We start from the raw sequence: 24,159 nt of genomic DNA, 5'->3' as shown, positions 1-24,159 counted from the left end.
TGGCAACAGCATTGTTCTAAAAAGGGGATTGTCTTTCTCAGTCTAGTTGCTATTCCACAAGGAAGTCTGGAGTAAAAAAAAGTGTTACATGGAATCATATTACCCAGTGTCATGTTCTGTGCATATTTGAGTATGGGCCTGACCTGGTTTCCAAGAGACAAAGCCAAGGGGTTTGTACTTGGGGCCAAAAATAAATATTTTTGAGGAAATTTTTTCCTCTTTTATATGATCAGTAAAATTAGAAGCTAGTTTAAAAGTACAATCAACATCAATTAATGAGTGATGTTTGATGCTCTGTGAAACTTGAAAACTCAGTCTCCATTTCATCCTCAGTATATGACCCAGAGGCAGATACCAGCTGACCAGTTGGAAGTCTAGAGTTAGTTGATGTTGCTGGCTTGCTTGAAACTATTAAGATTTACTTAATAATAAATTGACATAATCAAAATAATACACCAGCACCATTTTATGCTAGTAGTGGGGTGCTTTTATTTAGAGACTAAAAGTGACCTGCTTTAGTTCATTACTAAGTTAATGCAATCTACATTTAACTTCCAAAGTTATATTTAATTATTTAAATAAGTTCTGTTAAAGGTTTCTCATACTCCAATTTTCTAGACCTCACCTTTTCATTTAATAGTTTGTGAATGGGCATCAGCACTTCCAGACTCTGGCTCCTATTTTGCTGTTGGTCATTCACTGTTTTGGTTAGTATTTAGAACTGCATTATTTTATAAACTTGGTTCTGATTAACAGAAGTGATATATTGGAAGAAATATTAGGAAGTAGATCTGGGATTTCTCTTATATGGTAGAGAATCACATCAGAGAATGTAGTACATAGAATTGACAGGTTTGTAGCAGATACTGTACATATGCTGCATGCGCTAATGGATTAGTGAACAGCAGCACTTAACACAGATAATTTTTATTGATAAAATGTTTATTTTGTTTTTTCTTGCATTTATTAACAATTGTCAGACCGTTCTTTCATAAAATGTGTAGGGCCAGACTTCGTGAACACAGATTTGGGCAGGGCTCTCCCCACGTGGGTGCGCCCTTCCAGCCTGCGCAGTGGATGTTTTAAGTGAGGCACAGCATGCGCAGAACTGGCCCCACTGTTTAAGTCCTAAGGTCCATTTGCCACAGCCGAGTGTGCTTGGACAGTGACAGTGAAGTCCTCGGGACTGTCACAGCACTGGGTACTAACCGGGGCTGACCCTGCTGAGCATCCGAGATGTGACAGGATCAGATGGCAGGGAGGCATTGAACTGCCAGGGAACGGTCCCCACTGAGACTCAAACTCACAACCTTGGGATTCGGAGTCTGGAGTGCTCTCCATTACACCATGGAACTACCAGCTTTTCATAAATTATATCCTTGGTTTTGCTATATATTGAAATAAAGACACAACAAAAGTTCTTCCAGAAGTGCAGGGTCTGGTAAGGTGATAAGAAGTTTTTCTGAAAATAGGAATGGGAAGAAACAGCACAGTACTCACAGAGTTTCTCCTGATCAGACTTAGGCTCCTTTTGTGTCATGGTGAGACTGGAGCATATAGGAACCATTTACTTTCAGCTACTCAAGTTTCCCATGTGGCAGGAAGACTGTCTGCAGTAGCTGTGTTAACATAACTGAATGCTTGTTTTGGAGCTGGTTCGTATCTGGTCAGCTCTGAACATAAGCAACGAGCTTTTCTCTGTCTTGGAGAGGCCACACAGACATGTGCATGCCGCATCTGGAAAGAGGAGGTGTGCTACAGTCTTGTCTCAGAGGCAAATCATGGCAGACATTTAGTTTTACAGTAAGAGATGCATACACGTGTTTTTAATAATCTCCATTGGCATAAACAGAAGTGAAATGCTGAACAAAAGTGTTATTCCAAATGTAACAAAAAATGCAGAAAACAACTTGGAAGAAGCAAGCTATGCATATCATGTGCCTTGTCACAGAAACAATAAACGGGTGATGTGGCTTGTTCTGTTTTATATCTGTTTTATTCAGGCTCAGCAGTTCAAATACAGAGTAATGTTCCGAGAACCAGACACTTGGTGGAAATTTAAACCAAAAGAACTTGAAAGGTAAGACTTCAATGAAAATACCATATTAGACTGTGTATCTTTCACAGCCTATAAGCTGTGATTTTTAAAAAGGTATCTCTTAGTGCATTGGCTAGTGAAGTAGCAAGATACTAATCAAGATTTTTGTGATAGTAAGTAGCTTTTTAATATTTTTCCCTACAATATTAACTTTTGTGGGATTTTGTATGTATTTTTTTTTGGTCACTATAGTGTAATTACATACAAAAGATACTGTTAGATATTACGTGGTATTTTTATTATTACAAGTTCTTTGCATTTAAGGTACAGTGACTGCTCCTTTGGATTTTGCAACTGAAGTTGCAAAAATTATGTCACGTTGGGGCTGGTTTTGAATCCAGCTGATCTGTTGCCTTAATTGAAATGTTTCTGCTGTCATAGAGTTTGGGGCAATCAGCACCTCACGGCCAGAGAGGGACAAGCCCCTGTGCATCAGCATTGTCATTACCTCTTCTTTAGCAGGACTTTCCCTTACCTAGAGGCAAAATAGGCAAGGCATAATCCCTATGTAAGTGAATAATAAGATAAATATAAAATTGTCTGGATGCCAGATTCAAATGGTATGATCAGTGTCCAAAGTGAAGGCTGATGTCCCTCCAGCATGAATACTAGGACCACAACTATTTACTGTCCTTTCTATGACTTGCATTCTGGAACAGAGTACACTCATAACAAATTTGCAGATGATACTGAACTGAGCAAAGGTAGTTTATTCAGCCTTAAGAAGAGAACATTAAGGAAGGATTATATTGTTGTTTTCAGCTACTTTCTGAGAGGTTGTAGAGAAGACTAAAAAGAGCTGTGCAGGGATAGGTCAAATCAAATATCAGCAAGTTGAAACTTCAGAAATTTTGATTACAGAAAAGAAAAAAACCCAAAACTTGCTTTGAAGTTGGTTGCCCAGAGAGTTTGCAGACTTTAAATCATTTGGGATATTCAAAATTTGACATTACAAAGCTCTGGGCAAGCTGATCTAGCTGTACCTCCTCCGAGTAGGAGATTGAAGTATGTGACCTCCAGGGGTCCCATTTAAAATAAGTTATTTTGTGATTTCATAATACCTGTTCTCATCTGAATTTGCGGACTTACCTTAAGGTTGGCCACTTCCTAAGTGAAGTAAGGAAGTTCAGTTTCTTTCTCCAAGTTAGATCTTAAACCTTTTCTTCTGTATCTTCAGTTTCTGTTTTGCCATCCTTGGCAGGATTCACTTGTTCTAGGTGGAACTGCTGCAGAACACAGTGCCTGTTGGTGTTTGAGTTAGTGAGAATTTCCAACCAGAAGGTGTCCAAAATAATAGGTGAATAGGTTTTCCTCAAGGAGTTCTTAGAGACAATTTATGAAGTTATTGTTAAATTTTTCTCTTCTGTCATTGTAATACACAAATCTGAAATGTTTCTTTTTGTTTTTTTTAATTCATAGGCGAAACATTCATGGTGTATCTAAAGAAAAGATCAAACGAATGTTGGAACGGTATGAACGCTGCGTTTCTGTTAGCGCTATATTGGATTCTTCAGTTCCAGACAAACCAGATGCTGTTGATTGGAGTGAAGATCCTTGTCAGGAGGAAAGCCATAGGTTAGATTCCTTCACTAGCTTTGTAGCCTCAAATAAAAGGGTAAAAATTCAGGCTTCCTAATACTGTCAAACAGTGAATGCATTAAAAAAGATAGTTGCATGATAAAAAAGCCCTACTACATAGTTTTCTTAATTTTTAAGAATGTCGGGAATTCTAGAAACAAGCAGTCAAGTGATCTAGTCAACTTTCCAATGCTTTTTGAAAACCTCCCATTATGGCTGTGTTACTTTTCAAGAAGCCAATATTGACTGACTTTTATCTTAGAAGTGTGCTGTTGGATATATATTGTAGATACAAAGCACATAAAATCTATAAAATGATTGTTAGAAGGATGTAGACCCAAATAAGAGTAAATCATTATTTCTGAATCTGTATGTTGGTATGAGATACTACCTTTGTGGTAGAAGGTGGATTCTTCATGCAGAAATAATAAGTTACCTACTTGCTCTTCAGTGTACTCAATTTAAACTTGTCTAGACTTATGTTGGTTGTATATATGACTGTTTCGTAGTGGCTAATCTGAATGATGTGTATCATAACACATAGAGACCCAGATTTCATTGTAGTTGTTATTTCATTTGGGTTTCGCAAGCTTAATGGATTTGAAATGAAATGGGATCTGATAATTAATGGAATGTGGTTGATTGTGAAAAATGGTTTGACAAGAAATGGCACATCCTTTCCTAGCTCTAGACCTTGTTTAGTGTCAAGCCATCAGGAGAGAGCAACAGTCATTAAATAAAAGTATATTTACCAGATTTGCTGATCTGAATGAGGAAGTGTCTGGCAGCAGAGTGCTTCAGTACAAAACTGAATGCTGGGAATGGGGGGAAATTGACTCCTGAGAAAGTGTTCTTAGTCCTGTGCTGTAGTAAGAAGGGAATACTTCCCAAGGAAAGGTAGTCTGTGCTTAGTGCCTTTTTTGTAGAGGAGTGTTGGAGTTTGGGCCAAGTAATTGTAAATTGGTTCTAACCAGAGTTAAAGTCTCACTCTAGTTCCAACTGGAGTTAGAGTGGACAAATGCTTTAAGAAGGCTTTAAATGTGTTTTATCTTTTGTGTTTCAGAGAGGGAGAGGCACATTCTGATGTAAAGGAAGAACCACCTTCTGTTTCTCATGTGGAGCCTCTTGAATTACCTGAAGCTGGTAAAACTTCTCCTGGTACTTCTTCAACATTAGAAAGTAGCTGTGATCCTGAACATGTTCAGCAAGAGGAAAAAGAAATGGAAGATAGCTCAGTGCAACATAATTCTGAGAACAGCATTGTTCAAGATGACTTGGATGTCTGTTTATCAGAGTGCATCGAAAAAGAATTGCCCTTGGAGAAGAAAGAAGAGATGGGAGAAAAGGTAGAAAAAAATACTGAAACAGTAATGGACAAGGTTGATGTGATCACAAGTGAAGAGGCTGTGAAACTGAATACAGAAGGAGTTGAGGAACACAGCGATAACAACGTTGTCAGTGTTCAGACTGCGGTTGAACCATCGGGCAAAATATGTATGAAGCCAAAATCGACACAAACTAGTAACACAGTAGAACCAAGCAGTTCAGCTTTTGACACATCAGGAAACCCAGAACTACTGAACTTCCTGGGTGACTGGCCTGTAGAACAAACAATGGGACAGAGAGTCAAAAGACCTAGAAGACTAGAAAAATCTTCTCTGAAGAGTGATAAGGAAGGTGAAATTCCTAGTCAGCAGCATCCTGAGATGAGTGAAGGGCAGATGGGCCTGCCTGAGACATGTACTTTTGAGAAAGGACATGAGGAAGAAAATCTAGCCTCTGGCTGTTCCTCTGTTAGTTTAGATAAAGTTACACTGGAATTGCCAATGGTAGGATGTTGGCCTGTCTCAGCCTCATTAGAACAGAGACAGCAAAGGTCAAGGAGAATGAGAAAGACAGATCAGTCCGATGAAGGTAGAAATACTGAAGATGACACTGATATAAATGCTCTTGAGGCAGTAGATACGCTTCATGGGACACCTGTGAACACTGCAGAGCAACCAGATACAGAAAGTTTTCATTTACACCAAGATGAAATTGTAGCTAGTGAAACAGTAGGTGAGGAAAAAAGCCAGCAAAATAAGAGAACAAAGAAACATCACAGACTAGCCCTCACTTTCACAAACAACAGTTTGCCGCAGCCCAAAGAAGAGGACCACTTGTCTAACCTTGCAGCAGAAGAGAAACAGGACATATGCTTATGTGGACAAAAAAGTAGTTATTCACAGACTGAATCACAGGATTTTGCTCTCCTGTGGAGATTAGAAAAGAAAATGCTTTTCCCTGAGACTACCAAAGTATTGCATGGCAGACTAGATGGCTTCAAACCCAAACACATAGATAATGCCTCGGATTCTCAGGAAAAAATACCCTATCGAGTTACATATGATAAAAGTACATTTGTGGAAGAAAGTGAACTTACCAATATTGATGAGTCTGAAGAGCTCGATATGCTGTGTAAGCTCTTTGAGTCTGTTTCATTTGAGGCTCTGAAAGATCTGTATGAAAGATGTAACAAAGACATAGACTGGGCCACAGGTCTGCTGTTAGACTCCAATGAAAAGTTATGCAAAGCTGTTGATCCTGAATGCTTTCAGGTAAGAGAAGCAGAGGCAGTTGTCACAGACCTTGATTTCACAGCAAGTGCAAACTGTGATGGAAACCTCAAAGAGAGCAAGCAAATTGCACAAATAATTGGGACTGGTGGGATCTCTGAGGCTTCACAAGATAAGACTTCATCACTCAGCATTGCAGAAAGTAGGGCTGCCAAGGAAGCTGTGACAAGTGCTGATGTGTCTGACTCACTCACTGCTACCTCACTGAATGGTGCAGAGGAACAGAAAGATGCCGTGGATGCAGCCCCTAGAACTGACACGAGCAGCTCAGCAGCAGGTGTCGAGCTGTCCATTTCAGGAGAGCAGACTGTAGAGTCTGGGAGTCTTGTTGAGGAAACTATAAATAAGCCATCAGTTTCACAGCTTGATGCAGGTTTCTGCATACCCATGACTTTGCCTCATGGCCCTAACACAACTTCTGCCAATTTGAAATTTGAATTAAATAAAGAAAGTGATGTTAATCCTTCAGAAAGCAATGCAGAGAATTCCAAAGTAACTGCTTCGTTACTGGAAATGGATCGTGCACCTCTCGTCAGTCCTAGGAGTGAAACAGAAATGGTTAAAGACACCAAGGAGAGTTCTGGGGAAATGTGTGGTAAAGAAGAAGAAACTCCAAGTTGCTCTGCAGCTATAACCAAGAGACAAAGCCCTACACCAGCATCACATGCAGCTTTCAGTATTGATTGCCTAGAACTGGCATTGCCTCCTGAACTGGCACTCCAGCTGAAAGAGATATTTGGGCCTGTTGGCATTGATGCAGGTATGGGCATAATTACATCCATGTTTTTATGAAAAAACTTTAGTTTGGGTAAGAAAACCTTTCTTTATTTGCTTGTACTTTTTTCACTTCATGCTTCATTTAAGGGGATAGATTTGCATCATTTTTCAGGATACTCTTTGCTATTGTTGATCCAAAAATGGAACTGCACTAAATGTGACATAAAATATAAATGCAGTAGTGCTACTTTCTGCCTTTGTCTTTTTGTACATGTGCATACTTTAAAATAATAACTAAATAATACTAATTTATTTGCATTTTGAGCTACAGGCCTTTGAGCCTATATTCAGACTCTGAAGGGATATTAAGATGATGAGAAATATGCAAATTGTGGCTGATACAAAAAAAATAGAGAAAAACTTTAGGCATCAGTAAAGTTGGGGAAGGATAAGATGAATGGTTTAGAGAGAAGATGAAGTGTGGCTGTACACAGAAGATGAAAACAGACTAGTCTGCTGAGAGATTATGTTAAGAAAGCCATAAGCAACTTGAACATGCATCTCAAAAGTTGCAGACTGATTGGAAAAGGAAGAAAAGAAAAAATAAGGAATATGCAGCTTGGTGGTTTTCTCTCTCTTCCCCTCCCTCCCTTTTTTCCTTTCCTTTTTTTTTTTTCCCTTTTTTTATCCTGAAGATTACTTGATGTGAAACCCTGGATTTATTGGTGGATTTGACTGCCAGCCTGTTTGCATTATGTGCCTACCTCCTCAAAGAAAAGCTTGTTTCCTATATCAGAACAGTGCTTTATTTTGTCTGAAATATGCCCTGTGTTTTTATTTGACACATGTGTACTTCTTGCTTTTTTATTTTTGAAAGGATGAGAAACACTATCAGAAAGATCTTTTAGGGAAAAAGTGTATCATTATACCATGAAAGTTCCTGCCTTTTCCTTTAGAGTTAGAGGAGATGTTTAGAGTTTGCCTGTCTGAGTTTCTGTTTGAAAGGAGACTGTGGCAGGTGGGTTGTGAAAAGCAGTTGGAGTAGGAGTCACAGTTTCATGAATGAAACTGTTGTAAATTAATGGCTTTGTAAAAGAAACATTTGCTGGGCAAATGTTATAAAAGGAAAAGTGTTGTTCAGGTGGTCACATTTCAGCATTACACAATTAAAGTTAACTTGGTTTTTTCCTACACTTTCTGAGTTTATGAACACCATAACCATGGTTTTCTGCTGAACTTGGCAGCTACCAGTTTTATTCAAACATGACAGTTTATGCAGAATTTCCAGAATTAAAATTAATAAGTCTAGGCTGTTATACTTTAATGACTTAGGTGTTTATAGAATGCTTTAATGAATATATTTTCTTTGTTCCACAAGGATCACTGACTGTTGAGGATTGTGTGGTTCACATTGATCTAAATTTGGCAAAAGTGATTCATGAAAAATGGAAAGAATCTGTTCTGGTTAGTAGATTTCTTGCTTGTGATATGGTATGGCACAGTTGTGCTTTGTCAGACAATTCATCTCTTGTCTCCATCTAAACATGTAAGATCTTTGCAAGAACAATGATGAAATGTAATGATAGTATTTAAAATATGTGGAGTATATCAGTATGACATAACCATCAGAGCTGTTGAAAGACAGTTTAAGGTGTGTCATGAAACCAAGATTCTTAAAAGAGAAGAATGATAGTACACAATTTGACTACAAGATTGATCAAAAACTCCACTGGCCAAAAATAATTACAGGTTTTTTGACATGTAAAAGGAGTTCTTTTTTAGTTATTCTATATATAGAACATCTCCATGTGCATTAATTGAGATGAGTTCTCCAATCTCTGTTCCTTCATAGCTATATGAAACTTGGAATGCAGTGGGACAAATTTTTTTAGTTTATTTCATTAAGATTATGAAGTTTTAAAAGCACTGGGGCATGTTCCTGTAGTTTTCTAGCTTGTAAATTCCACTTCATAATTATTTTTCTTAAATATGTTTCTTTTAAAATACTGAATTTTTGATAAATACTGTGAGATCTTATTTTGTAGCTGGTTTACTTAGCAGCTAAGACTTCAGTTCCGCTGTGAAATTTATAACACTAATGATTTTACTGTTTTTATTTAGAAGCGTCAGAGGAGAGATGAATCATGTAAGTTGTCAGCAGAAGGTATGTTGTGTTTCTCTTAATTGCAAAAATACTTAATTCTCATTATAAAAATATTTAATTATTTGAAAACTTAAGTAAGGTTGGAAATATTCTGTTAAAAAATGATGGATTCATTTATTAACATAAACTTTTTTGCTCTTGGATCCATTTATATTTCTCTTATGGAGGTGTGGGGGAGGAAAGAGAAGTTAATTATAAGAAGAGTCACTAGTACCAGGGAGATGCAAGCAGAAAGCCTATCATTTTGTGTAATTCAGAGAACTTAAAAAGAAGCTCTGGCTGAACCAGACAGCTCTTTGGTGACTTCTGTAATTTCTGTGACAAAAAAGGATTCAGTCAGAGAATTACTAGCAGAGTAAGATTTCTGCAGATGAGGGAGGGAGGTCAGATATGCAACATTCACAGGTTGTTCTTGTCAAAAATGATTGTATCAGGAAGGTGGGTGCCTTGTTCAAAAAGTGTTAACATCTCTTGCAACCCAGTTTTCATTCAGAGGAAATGTCCCTCCACGGCAGAACCTCCCTGCTCTGCCATGGGCGGTGGGTGCAGGTTCGGAGGGCAATGTGGGTGCAGCCTCTCCACTCAGTGACCAAGCGGTGCTGTTGCCATTAACTCGTGGAAGTGTACAGCCAGATTGTTAAGCATCTGTCCTTTAACTGTAGAAGAAAGGCAGGTAAACAGTAAACCCGTTAGCAAGTGATTCTCTTACAAAGCAAACAACTCAAACACACCTAAGGTGTGCACAGGGTAGTTCACAGCTGCAAGGCACGTGTTAGCGCTTGAAAAGTTGGCAAGATTTGCAAACATACCAGTGCACTCAGGGGTGTACTGGCCACACGGTTGTTTTCTGTTCCCTGTTCAGAGGATTATGGTTCTATAATGAATATTTGAACAGCTTGCATAGCCTTTAGTTTAAGACTGGTTATGGGTTGATGTACTTCAAAGAGGAGGTGTGATAGGTTTGCTTTTGTTTCACAGAGTAAAGGTAGTCTTTCGAAAATGGAAGTGAGGAAAGTGAAAACAATGTGTTGGTTTCTGTTTTAGTATTAATAATCTTCTTAACACAATTCAAACTGTCTAGGTTGGAAAACTTGTATTAATTTGGTATTGCTTGTATATATAAACTAATAAGTATTTTATTTGTCACCTCATTTTTTTTTTGCTTTTGAAGGTCCTACTGTCATTCAGCAAATAGATACAGGTGACTCAGAAATGCTGTTATCTCAGAATGCAGACAGTAAAATACAGAAGAAAAAAATGAGCTGGGCTTCAGGCACATCTAATGACATGCAGATGAAAAAAACAGCAACATCACACGTTTTTCCTTTTATGGATCACTGGAATGCACAGATTCAGAAAGTTTCTCTCAGACAAATAATTTCTGAAGAAATAGCTATGCAGGAGAGACAGGACATGGTATGAACAGCGCCAGTTTTTTATGCAGTTTAGACACATTACTAGTAATAAAACAGCGTATGACTTGCTTGGTGGCTCATCTTTGTGGTGCTGATTACAGCCTGAATTTGTGAGACAAATGCATGCCAATTAGTATTGATTGTTGCGATATGGGAGTTTGCTTTTGGTAGATGTTCTGTTTGAAAAATACAGTCCCATTTAGAATGTAATATTTTGATTGTTTCACAAACAGATGGTGGTGCGTTTCACTGTACAGGTTAGCATTTGTGTTTGGTTGAATTCTTTTTGATTGCTCGCCTAAACACAAAGATCGGTGTGATTTCCCATGCTTTTTATTGTGACAGCAATATCAAAAAAAGTTCTTGATTGTCTCCATGCCTTGTTTGTTTAAAACTGTATTGAATTGATTTAAATACATTTTGTAAGGAGAACCCACAACATTCCTAACAGATGAGACATTAAAATAAGTACTTGAGGTTAATCTCAAACAAGTTTCTGTACCCACTTGTCAGAAAATAGTAAATTTTTAATAGAGCTTTACTAGCTCTTTTATTTTTCACACAGTTCCCATACCCTGTGTGGTTGGCCTGTGCATAATACTGCCCTCTACTGCTCCAGTGTTGTTCAGAATAGGCATTTTTATTTGTAATTGTTTCTGATAAGCAGCTGTCCTAAAAAAGACGAGCTTTGAACTGGTATAGAAAGTTGGATGGATTAGTCTGTACTTTGAAAAATGGTTTGTGGATTCTTTCTTTGAACTGCATGTATGTGGCCTACTGATAAAAACAACTGTCATGTCTGCAGCTTTATTTTCAGTTTGAGTTCATGGAGCTTGGCTTTATTTTGACCACTTTTTTATTTTAATCAATATTGGAATGATGAGTCCAATTTATTTTGGGCTATAACTACGTCATCTTCTTAAATGGCTTCACAAGTAAGAATATTTATTCCAGTATGGCTTTAGGTACATCAAACCAAAATTGTTTATGCTGCTTAATAATAAAATGTTGTTTCAACCCAGGCCCTCAGTATAAAGAAGAGGAGTGGACTTTGCACAAGCTTTGCACTGAACTAGCAGGGAATAAATTCCAAAACTTAAGTTCCTCCTAAAAATGCTCCTTTTACTTTGTCAAAGTTACGAGGGAGCTCAAGCTGCATCACTTCAAATGATGGCAGAGTACTCAGTCCTGTATAATAGAACTCACCTGTCCTTGCTTTATGCTGATCAGTGTGGCAGGCTGATACTGGCATGTTGTCATTGCTGTGGTGCATACCAACTGAGTAGTTATTTTTTTAAATCTTAACAAATAACAGCAAAATTGATTGGCTCCCTTGTTATAATATTTTGTTCTAATCAAAACTTGTAATATTTTTCTTTTGTCTACTGGGTAGAATCGTGTTCCCTCTACAGCTAGAAAAGACTGTGCTGCTAAACTAAAGGAGAAGCAACTTTTTGAGATGTTTCCAACTATTAATCAAAGTTTCCTAATGGATATCTTCAGGGACAACAAGTAAGAAATCTTTCTAGGTTTTGTAAAAATGGTACTCAGTAACATTCTATAGTGCACAGTTACTGTCATAAATATTAAGAGTTAAGGTACTGCTAAAAAATGTTTTTTTCCAAACTAGCACACTTTTTGTTACTTAAATAAAGGCAAAAGTAGGTGGTCTTAAGGGCAAAAAGGGCATAAAAACTCTGTGTAGACTTGATTCTGTTTTGCGGCATGGAATAGACAGTTTCTTTCACTAGGAGAATGTCTCTGGCTATTGACTGTGGGCTGACTGTCAGTGGAACTGCATATTTGCTCTAGAGCTGAGGTTTACATCAAGTGGGAGAAATTAATGGGTGTGGTAATAATAGGTTCACAGAAAATGGCATCTGCCCAAGAGGAAAACCATCACCTCACGTTAGCTTTGAGTACTTTCCTGGTTACTACAGCAACTCTGAAGGAATGAGCCATCTCTTCCTGCTGACATTCTTTTTCTCTCTTTTGCAATATATTTTTGGGGTATGTGTCTACCCGCTTAAGTCCAAGTTTCTGAGACCCAAAGGTTTTTTTTGAGAGAAGTGTCTTTTGTTATCCTCAGCCATTTGAATGTCTGTCTCTGCATATGGGTTTACATATCTACCTCTCAGTCATTCTGCTTCTCCAGGTTGTTATAAAAATCTTCCTTGTTTAAAATGTGTCCTTCATCCATCTCTATAGATTAAACATTTCACCATCCCTTGTTTTTCATGTTCTAAATTCTTTTCATAATGTTGTGTTTCTCAAAATCTGTCTTTACTTTTGATCAGTCTTTCTCTTGTTAGTTTACTGAATAGCAAGAAGAATAAAGAAGAGGGTTTATTAAAAAGCTGATGGCAACTGATGTATATAATTAAATTTAATTACAAAGCTTGACTAAAAATAGAAGGATTTTCTTCATAAGGTTTTTGGAAAACTGAGCTAGTTTGAAATTAGCTTGTGCTACCTAAACCTGACCAGAGAAGATCTAAGATGAAGTATCTTACCCAACCCAAAAAAGAATCATTTACTAATGTCTCTTTGATTAAGTTAGGATGTAATTCAATTCAATGTCATTTTCCTTTTAATATTCAAGTGCCCCTCAATTATATTTCAGTCAACCAAGACTACATGTGTGTTGGCACCAGTAATGCCAGGAAGTCTGGAGGCCTTTTTGCAGTAAGATGGAATATTCCATCCCAGTGGTTTGTTTCTAATGTAATCTATTTCTGTAACAATATCAAGATTCCTAACATGCATTTTTTTAAATGTAGCATCTATTAATGTATTTGTAAGGTCACAGATTTTACTTACCCTTTACAGCTACTCTTTAGAACAAACTGAACAGTTTCTGAACTGTGTTCTGGAGGCAGATCCTGTAAAAACAGTTATAGCTCAAGAAAACATTCAGCAAAATGAAATTGTTTCTCCCTGCAGTTCAAAGAACCGGGAGAAGAAGGTATTTATATTTTTTGAATAGTACTTACAAGCATATCCAAAGCTATGTTAACAAAAACACTCTGCAGTGCATACTTACCTTCAACATTGCAAATTCCTACAGGCAAAAAAAAGTAAGGAAGAGGATGATCCTTTGAGTGAAATGTTTCAAGACTTTGAGTATCCACAATATGATGATTTAAGAGCAGAAGCTTTTTGTCACCAGCAGAAGAGACAAGAATGTTTGAAAAAGGCTGGGGAGGCCTATCGCATGGGTATGAAGCCTGTGGCAGCATTTTATGCACATCAGGTATCCATAAATACTGTGCTTTTTGTCTGAATTTAAGGAGGTACTTAAATACCGCATTGGCAGTGGTAAGGAAGACATTGTTTCTGCTAGAGGTGGTAAATGTGCTTTATTCCTGTTCCCTGTGTAACTGATATATTGACAAGCACAAGTAGTAATCCTACTGGCACAGGCCAGCCAAATTCAGCAGGAGAGCTCACAAAGGGGGAGATACTTAGTGCTTAGTCACAGGTGCTCTGTTGTCCTGGATCTCTCTCACAGCCGCAGCCGTGTACACACCAAAATTTGTGTCCATGTGGTCTGGCCAGGTGCACTGGAGTGTGACATAAACTGCAACAAACATCAGTTTTTGAATCTTCTGTATGTCCCTTGGGTTTCTCCTAATCGGTACTGAACTGTTTTCAGTCTTCTGTACTTTTTAGGAGTCAGACAGGTATTAAGATGTGATCTTTTGCCAGAGTTTTGCTTGTTTCAGCCTCCATAAATCCTGGACAAGATTGCTGCCTGCTGTCCTTGCTTCCCCTTTCTGGCCATTTTTATGGCTACAGTCTGTCTTGGTTTGGCATAAACGAGGTGTGGTATGTCAGGCTTTTCATGATCCAGCTGGTTTTGGCATGTACATCTGCTGCTGGTCAGTCTTGCGTACTCTGGCCTTGGAGCACAGGCTGTTTGGTCTTGTCAAGCACATTTCTTAGTATGTACCAGTTGGATTACTGCTGTTCATTGCTGTTGATCATATTCTTGATTTTAGTATCAACTGTTCTTGTAGCAAATGGCCCTGTACATTGGTTTCCTGGTGCCCTCACAGGAGTCCCTTCCATGCATGCTACTCTTAAAAATTCTGTTACAAATACCTTCAAAGGCTGCAGTTTCTGCCTGATCTAATAGCATATAAAAATTTCATACGAATTCACATAGGAGAAGCATTTCATTCTAAACTATGAATTGCATTAGAACAAAAATGTGATAATGATTCACTTGAATTTGCTTATTAAAAAAGCTTTTGCACAAATGGTATAACTCTGAATGTCTAGACTGTTGCTGTGCACGTAGGATATACTGATTTTCAGCCTTTATAATGAACTTTTTATGTTCTTTATTCATATGTTTTTGAAGTTTTGAGAGATTCTAAACAAAGGTCTGCATGATTTTAAACAGAAATCTAATTTCAAGTCCTGTCTTACTTTTGTTTTGTTCTTAGCTATAAGAAAATTGCAATCTAGAAATGTATTTATTATATACTTTCTTTTAGGTTATAAAAACTAGCCTACCTTTATTAATGAAAAGTACTTTATACTTGGTAGCCTTTGTCTGCAAGTGAGAGTTACAGAGCTGGTGTCTTGGGTCTGACACTAATATACTTCAGATGATCGATTTTAAGAACGTGTGAGACAAGACTGTCACTTTTGTTCTCTTGAGCTTGTGTTAGTCCAATACCTGGAGTTAAATCTTCTGTTCCTTATCAGACTGTGCCTACAGATCTTCAAGGACTTAATTTGCTGCTTTGATCTCTGACATTATCACTGTGAGGTTCATGGGAAGTAGTTGATACTTGTTCACTCTGTAAGGTGACTAACTTTGTACTGCTTCTTGCCCCTCATTCCAGAAGGACCTATATTGATCTTGTCAGTCATAAAAGATCTGTCAAAAGTATTAGGAGGGATAATAGGCAACTGCTAACAAAAAAAAAATTGTATACCCTTGGCTGGTCTGAAATTTAGGAAATGCATCCAGAAGACTTAACCTCAAATATAACAGCAGGTTTTTCTTTAGGTATTGGGCAGTTTCTGTGACATTGTTTCATTACCATTTTAGCAAAATACTTGCAAAAAATAAAAATCTATTGTTAGGAAAATAAATCTGAAACTCAGCATAGAGTGTAACTATTTAGCTTATGTAAAGACCTTATGGTTATGTACTTTTTCTGGCTTTTTTTTTCTTTCTTTCTTTCTAAGGCTTTTGTTCTAATTCCTTCTTTGTGCCAGCTTTGAGTAGTTTCTTAAGAATAGATACCATGAAATCTCCTTATGAGTAGGTCTCACTGTGAGCCTCTTGCAGAAGTTCTGTTGTGATTTATTAATTTAAAAGCACCCTGTCAGTAGTGTCATTTTGAAACCAGTGACCAGTGTGGACCTTTCATTATGTCTTGGTGTGTAATAGTCACTGTGCTTATGAATAAAGGGTCGCCTTCATGAGCAGAAGATGAAAGAAGCCAACCACGCTGCTGCTGTGCAAATCTTTGAGAGAGTAAATACTTCCTTGCTGCCTATGAACGTGTTGGACTTGCATGGTCTCCATGTGGATGAAGCTGTGAATCAATTGTCCAGAGTGCTGCAGGAAAAAAGTGAAGGTAGGGCTTAGGTAATAATTCTTGCCCCTTAAGAATTATTCTCATTTTCTATTAAGCACTTTTGATAAATGGCACTATTGGAGGGAATTATTGTAATTTAATAACATGTGTGTTAAAAACAACTAGGCTTTGTGTTGCCTTACTTTCAAAGTACCCCACGGAATTGTTTTTCATGACAGTGATTCTTGGTTTTTTCTGCCTTGCCCCTCGCTGCCAACCTCCTGTGCTTCTTTGTACATCTTCCTGCTGTTTTATCCCCCTTTTTTTATTATTATTGAGTACTTGATCTGTCCTTCCTGACATTTTTGACTGAGATGATAATGCAAAGATTTGTGCCATCTTTGTATTGCTTTATCAGGACTATGTTGTGTTTTTAATCTTTAAAGAAAAAATTATTATGTTGGAATTCTAACTGCAATGACTATTGTCTTCAACTTTTACATGAAAGTCTGTGATTTGAGCTGTCTTTGAGAAAGTTCTGTGTGAAGGTCAATAAAACTACACGATCTCAGTTATGGGGACGAAACTGGAATACTTTATTGAACATCTGACCACAATTTAAAGGACTTGGGGCTAGGATATGTTAATAAGGAGGATGGATTATGCTAACATATGTTAACTAGGGGATTATACAAGTTTTGGCTAGGTTGCACAATTAGTTAATATTTTCTAAAACAAGGATTTACATGGAGGGAAGAAAACAAGGGGTTTCAACATGAATTGATAACATTCATCTTAAAATGCATCTCTGTCTTGGAGCCGGAGGCAGTTAATCAGCATGGCTGAACATCAACAGGCCTTGTTATTCTTAGTGATGGAATTTTCTCCAGCTCTAAATTTCTAGAATCCCACACTTCTGTATCAGTTTGTCTCTTGAGTTCAGAATGCTGCTATTTCCAGAAATGTCATTTTGTGCAGTTTTGCATGAGGACTCATTTTTTCTTCTAGTGGAGTGTTCAAGTACCTCATGAGTGTTCATGCTGTAAAAAGATGTATTTTCTGCGTTGCTAATTTACCCTATAAATTTAGGCACACTGGGAAGGCTTTTATAAGAAATACTTCTTACAAAAGATACTACTGCACAAACCTGATATTTTTTGAATCTGCTACTGCACAGAGTATAAACAGAAGTGTTCAGATAATGCTTTTCTTTCAATATGCCTCAGAGATAATTAAATTGCATTATATTGTGCTATTATTACAATTATATTTGTGTCATTTAAGCTGTAACCTAATGCTTTTTAGAGGTAAATTTCTGGAACTGCATTTATGTCAGGAGTCCGGGAACTGATAGTAGGGACTCCCTGTTCAATCTATTCATCTAAATCTAAAAAAATCAAAATATATTTCAGTGTACATACATGGGAAAGGGATCAATATTAGGAACTTTTTGCTGGCAGAATTAAACTACTCTAAAACCTAAATAAAGTTACACAAAAGAGAGAGGGGGGGTAGTTAAAGAAAGATGTCATATGAACTGATAATTCCAAACTGGCAGATCTTGGCTTGTTGTGATAATCCAGTTTAATTCACTTTTTTCCTCTTTTAGGTGGCTGTTATCTCTGGGAACAGAGCAATTTCTTTTGTTATCAGGGATACATACAGCTCGTGGAATGTTTCAATCTGTTGATTCTCATGCTCCAGCATAGCAGAAGATAGTCCAAATAAGTGTGACTTAAATGTCAAAAATGCTGGATTTATATTCTTTCTTCTTAATTTCTTTATTCAATACAATGTTATTTCTTTATTCACACTGATTTAAGATAAAAAGTGAAACAATACAGAAGTGTCACTTAAAAATTGAGTAAAGTACACCTACCTTTTTTAATTTTGCAGTTTAAATTTATACTACAGGATCTAAATTCCAATTAAATATTAGATGATTGAACCAGTAAAGTTGCTCTGAAATTAGAAGGATTTTGTGATGATCACAACATGCATATTGCAAGCAATCGAGATTTTTAAAACTTAACTGGTTTTTTAGCATATCTTTTTCAGAAGAGAGGGAAAATGGCTATTTTTATGTAAAATATGCATAGCCAGCATGGGAAAGCAAAGTTTTAAATCACACGTGAGGGTTTTCAGAGGAATGCATGGGAGGTTTATACTGAATGCCAACTCTGTGCTGAGGGAGAGTTTTAACCGTTACAATTCCTGCTGTTACAGAGCACCAGCAGGCTGGTGGTAAACCATATCTCATTGTTATCACGGGAAGAGGAAACCATAGTCAGGGAGGAGTTGCTCGCATCAGACCAGCAGCTATCAGATACCTCACAACCCACAACTTCAGGTGAGTTTAGATTTTTGTTACTGATACACTTTTTTTCTTAACCCACATTTAACTAACTGAAAATTGAAGTTAGTTTTAGAATACTATGAAATGACTACACAGTTTAAGGCAGGTCTGCTGTTTCAGGTTAAGGTAAGTCTGCTGTTTCACAAATCCAATTGCATGACACAATAGCACTTTATATGAGACACCTATTAAATGTTAGATCCTTCCTCTGAGATAGTTCAATTACATATTTCCATTCAAGGTTGCTATCTTTTCTGTGAAAAGTTGTTAATCCTGCTTTTTGTTGGTTCCCAGTACGTGTTTTAGTGCTCATTTTGTGGGGACAGCAATTTAGCAAGTCTGGACTAGCATCAATGTGTTTGCTGCTTTTTCTTTAGAGTAGTGCATGAAGGTGAGACTCAAAAATAACAAAGACTTCCCTCCCCATTTTCTTCTTGCTTTCTACAGAATACAAGGGAGAAAATCCCTTTGGAAAGAAGAGGGAGTGAATGGGAGCAGGAATAGAGAAGCAGAATGTATATAACTAAGAATATTGGGCAACTTTTTTTTTCTTAAATCTTCATCTCAGTTTCTTTTGTTTCCAGGTCTTTACATCTCCAGATCCTGTAAAATCCTCCTTTACTGTCACATCTGAGGTCATAATGCTGATTTCCTGTCTCACATGCACATATAGTTGATTGAAAACCTTACCACTTTCCATGTTTGGTGAGGATTGAAGGAGATGCATTGCACGTAGTTTTCATGTTGAAGCCTCATTTATTTCTTGTTTTATAGGTTCACAGAAATAAAACCAGGCTGCCTGAAAGTCATGCTGAATTGAGGAGTTGTGGAGAAGAGGAATATAGAAACTGAGTTGTCAGATTACAGATGGATTACAGAAAAAGGACCCATGTTTTGAACAATTGTGCTGGTATTTTTAATCTGTTTTAAAGGATGATATTTTATTAGAAACTCTCAATTTACAGTAAGAAGTTTTATCAATGTATTTCCAATAAAATTTTTGTGTGGAATGGATCCTTTTTATGAACCTGCAAAAAGAAGATACTTAAAGGATTTGAAATCTCAGAAATGCAGATTAAGAATTTTGCTGAGAAGTATGTGATGTTTTAAAGGGAAGTTAAGGTGTGGTTTTTTAAATATAACTTTTCTCAGCATACCCAATCTATGACTTTGGACCCTCACACATTTTGATTGCTGTGACTTCTGTGCTTTTAAAACACAGTACCTTGTACCAAGTTATTTTGTGATTCAGAACTCTGTGCTAAACCCTTCAGAAGAACAAAAGGAGAGGTTGAAACTGGGCAACTACTGATATTTCAAATACAGTTGCAGCTTGAGTGCTAAATAGGTCCAGGTTTCTTCAAAAGTCTGGTGTTGTCTTAGTGGTTATGTTGTATTGGATTAACCAGTTCTGTTCCCTTTATTGCATTCTAAACTTCTCCTGAAATTGATGGAGGTTGCATAGAAAAGCCTGTGCATTAAGACCAGCTGTTTTTGAAGATTTAGTGTGACCTGTGAAAGGGAAAAACACAGTGCTGTAGTTCAGTCTCTTCTTTCGCATGGCTAATACTGTAATTTTGCAGGAAATACCCCTACATTTTTCACCATTTACTGGATTAAAAGTGTTTCTTATTTTATGGCTTTTTAAATGAACCAGATTGAGTACTGTTTCACTTTACAAGCATCTAATAGTGACATCTCCATTCTTTGTGTATTGTTTGGTGATATCCTTGTAGAAAATACAGTTGTGAGACATTTAAAATGTATTTTTAACATCAAAGTGAATGCTAATACTGCAGTAATAATTGCCTAACTGGAAGGTCTGGGAGTACAAAAGTTGTTCTGGTTTTGGTAGTGTTGCACCAGCATCTAGAAGTATCTGTGTAAAAAAAACTGAACAACATAAAAAATTACAAACAAAACCCCTTCAAAATTAATATAAACATCTGTACTTTGGCAAGTCTTTCCAGTAGACAACTAGAACACTTTTTATAATAGATATACCTTCTAGAATGCATTACTACTTTTATTTACATCTTTGCCTCTTGAAATACTCATATTCTTAAAACACAAATTTTTATTGTAAGGCTTTTTCAGAACAGGTGTGGGTTGTGTATTAGGAATAATATTAATAGGTTAAGGATTTATGGGAGGGTTTTAAAAATTTTTAACCACTTTTGCAGGACCTGCACGCACGTAAGAGTTTGTGTATGGATCTCTGTGTGTGCAAGTTCTGCCATTTGTGTGCATGGCTACTAATAAGCAAGGAACTTCTGTGAGAAAAGCTGTCCACAGGAACAGGTTTCACTTGAAAATGTGTCTGTATAAGTTGCTGACAAGCTGAAAGACATGGTGTTTCCTGAATATCCATATTTACTGTGATACATACACAGTGACTGTAATGCACAGTAAACTTAAAAATGAGTTTGTCATGCTTCAACAGATAGAATAATGTTTTCATGGTGATTTCAAGTGGAAGAATAGCTTGGATAATACTTAAATCAAAGGGACTCTTTCTAGAATAATAGACTGCCATAATAAGTTTTATTTTTTTTGTTGGTACTTAGTTCATCTGAATTGTGTCCTTTCTCTGTTTCTTTCTCTCGGGACTGCTCTGGTAACTGGTGGTGAAAGTCAAAAGGTCTTGGTCCCAAACAGCACTAGCAGAGGTATTTGTACCACTGAACGATGTCCTGTGTGGTGAAGCCCACACTCCACGCTCTGTTACATTGGACTGAGGTGCCATTTGGGCAGCTGGCCTCACACAACAGTTCAGGCTATCAGCTGTCCATTGCCCCTGCAAAGCTTGCATCTTTATTTTGGACCAAGGAACTTCCTTATGCTCCTGAACTGGTTTTCCTTAGTGCTGCTGTTTATAACAAATGGAGGTGCAGCTCTCTGGGGCAGGTCTGAAGTACCAACCCTGGTGATGTGCTTGTAAAACAGGAAAGTGCCAACACTTCTGGTTGTTTTGGGAGGGAGCCTGATTCATTCAGCATATTCACACCATTCCCGACATGAACGAAGACAGCCTAGATTTGAGTTCCCAAGGCGAGCAGAAAAAGTTGTTGTCTTGCCCATCTGTTCATCTTAATCTAGTTGACAACTTTACCCTGGAGATAAGAAACACAGCTTTTTGCCTTCTGGCTTCACAAGTGGATGATAATGATGGCACTTGACTCTCACTTCCAGAAAATGCCCTGACCAACGTGCTCAGGGCTATTTTTGAAGTCACCACTTCCTGAACCTCTTTCAAAATCACAACTGCAAGCTAAAAGTGGGAGATCAAGGGGACAAATGAGATTAAAGAATTAAAAGTGCTTAAACAGTCTCTGGAAGTGGACTTGGACTCTCCAGAAAAGCAGCTGTCTCCCTGAGCTTCAGTGTCCTTCTGTATTATTTTTTCATCTTAGTCCTATTTGGATAAATATGTTTAAAATGTTCAGGGCAAAACCTCATTGCTAGGAGAACTTTCCTCCCAGTCTGTCAAAGTCAATCGAGAAATACACAGCTTAAGAGCAGTCTCTTTCTCTCTGTTGTCCTTTTGGGTACAGGTTGAGGTTCAATGAAGTCCTCTGAATGCCCTGTCTGGTTATAGGCAGATCATTCACATAAGTCTAAGTTGTTTGACTACAGGCTAAACTTTGATGGAAGGTGGTGGTTTAAAATTGTAACATGGGCAGAACCAAATCCTGCCTCTACTGAAAATAGTGACAGAGCCTCTATCAGCTTCAGCAACTCTAGATGAGGCATTGCACTCCAACTCAGAGAAAATATGATGAGCTCAAGCTTTTTCTTCTGTAGGATGTCAAGCATGTGCTTAAAAGCTGGGCTGAGCTTGATGCAGTATGGAGCAGATCACTGCACAGAAAGTAAGTAGAGTTTTCTCAGTAAGGATCTCCATGAGTGCAGCTACTTGCCAGTGTTCCAGAAAAACAACAGTGGAGTTCCTGTCTTTCTCTTGAGTAGTTTTGTAGTGTCTTCTGTGATGAATTCTACGAAATATAATTGTTTCAAAATGGTATTTCAAAGTGGGTTACATTTTAGAAGTTCCAGCCTTTCTGATGTCTTTTACAGTTACATCAGTGAGAATCCTGAAATATCATGTAAATTCTGTATCATCTTATACTTTCAATGAAAATAACAGTATTGCCACCAGCACTGTAAAATAACGTGCAACTGTTAAAATACCTATTTTGTGTACCACTTTTCATTCTGTTCTTCAACAGCATGTGATAGTGATGACTGGTAGCCTTTAATATATGACTTTTGGTGTCTTTTTTACAAAACATTTTAATAATTATCCCAGATTTTAAGTTAGGAAAATTGTCTTTTTTTTAATGTACAAAATTAATCTTTGTGCTAACAATTATGGATGATCTTACAGTAAAAAAAAAGGCCCAGATGTGCAATGCAGAAAGTTTTCTGAAGTAAATGACTGTTGAAAAACATTTCAGTTGATTGTGAAAGTAGTAGGGCAAAAATTTTATTTTAAAAAATATTTCAAGATATTTTGGCTTTTGCTTTTAATATCATGTGGTACATCCACCCCCCAACCCAACCAAAGCCCAACTGTTCATACTATTTCAGCTAAATAAATTGTGCAGAGGATTAAATGACTTTATGTGAATATGCATGTGAAAAGACCTAGTATTGCAGCTACCACTTGTAAAAGCTGTTAGGACCAGTAAGTATATTGGAAGATTAAAATTTCTATTTTTAAATTGAAATAACTGATATTTTTATTTATATAAAGTTGTAATTTTGCTGTTAACTATAACTTTTGTTTTTTACTGAAATAGTTTTGTAATTTACATTTAGAATTTCTAATGTGAAAAGGAGTTTACAAAATCTAGTTTAATAAAGATTTTTGCCCCAATTAGAGCCTTCTGTGTTTCCTTGGAAAACCACCCTTTCAGATATATCAAATTTTGTCAAATAGTAGCCTTGGAGTTCTGCATGAAAGGCATTTGCCTTGACTTCAGGATACCATCTGTAGGGAGATGAAGCAACCATCTGCAGGCGTAAAGAAGAACAGATTTGTGTCCTGAATTTCACTGTTGCAAGTGCGAGCTGAATGCTCACATTACCGAAAATGAAGGTCATGGTTTCAGATTTTTTTTTGGCCTGAAGTAGCTGAAGAAAAGCTATTCCAGCCTGGCTTACTGTTGGGAGAGTGAGGGCATTTATGTATCTCAAGGAGAGGGGCTGGTATGACCACTGCAATCATGGGAATTTGGGGGAGGGAAGTGTTCTGGATAGACTTCATTTAGGAAGGCCCTTTAGGTCAGGGGCAGTGGCAGGAGGGATCCTCAGGAAGTGCAACTCTGTACCATTGTGGATTCAAAGCTAGTAAGCCTGGCTGGCTTTTCCCAAGCCTGCTCTGTTCTGGTCAGATACAGATATTCCTATGTGTTGTCCTGGAAGTGTGGAAAGATGCCTGAGACCAAAGTGCTGGCTCGAGTGCAGCCTCTTTTACTAGCTCAATTTAAGGACAACTGGCTTTGACCCAAGTTGTCTGCTGCAGAATTGTTCCTATGACTTAATTGCCTTGTAGCTTGGATTGCTGCTGAAACAAAACCCAATATAGTAAGCTGTTCAAGAGAACAGAGAAAGCAGGTTCTGGGAACACATGAAAGCTTGATAGATCTCATTTGAGATCTGACAAGGGTGATC

General features: G+C 37.4%; 1 protein-coding gene across 3 annotated transcripts in view; it reads left to right on the top strand.

The window, feature by feature from the left end:
* N4BP2 (NEDD4 binding protein 2) overlaps window positions 1–23,362 on the top strand; it is a 43,820-nt gene extending 20,458 nt beyond the window's left edge. For 2 of the 3 annotated variants that reach the window (XM_071556595.1, XM_071556593.1), the window contains exons 8-19: window positions 2,004–2,080; window positions 3,518–3,673; window positions 4,740–7,051; window positions 8,387–8,472; window positions 9,130–9,172; window positions 10,344–10,588; window positions 11,981–12,099; window positions 13,417–13,552; window positions 13,655–13,840; window positions 16,019–16,187; window positions 18,354–18,477; window positions 19,258–23,362. In XM_071556595.1, the coding sequence (XP_071412696.1) occupies window positions 2,004–2,080; window positions 3,518–3,673; window positions 4,740–7,051; window positions 8,387–8,472; window positions 9,130–9,172; window positions 10,344–10,588; window positions 11,981–12,099; window positions 13,417–13,552; window positions 13,655–13,840; window positions 16,019–16,187; window positions 18,354–18,477; window positions 19,258–19,303 (3,699 nt within the window). In that variant the 3' untranslated portion in view covers window positions 19,304–23,362. The remainder of the gene's footprint in view (window positions 1–2,003; window positions 2,081–3,517; window positions 3,674–4,739; window positions 7,052–8,386; window positions 8,473–9,129; window positions 9,173–10,343; window positions 10,589–11,980; window positions 12,100–13,416; window positions 13,553–13,654; window positions 13,841–16,018; window positions 16,188–18,353; window positions 18,478–19,257) is intronic. The other variant, XM_071556594.1, reaches the window with a different exon arrangement.
* The last annotated feature ends 797 nt before the right edge of the window (window positions 23,363–24,159 follow it).

This window comes from Pithys albifrons, chromosome 5 (genome assembly GCF_047495875.1).
Source record: "Pithys albifrons albifrons isolate INPA30051 chromosome 5, PitAlb_v1, whole genome shotgun sequence".
Lineage (NCBI taxonomy): Eukaryota > Metazoa > Chordata > Aves > Passeriformes > Thamnophilidae > Pithys > Pithys albifrons.
The sequence above is the reverse complement of the archived record's forward strand: the minus strand, read 5'-3'. Positions and strand labels throughout refer to the sequence as shown.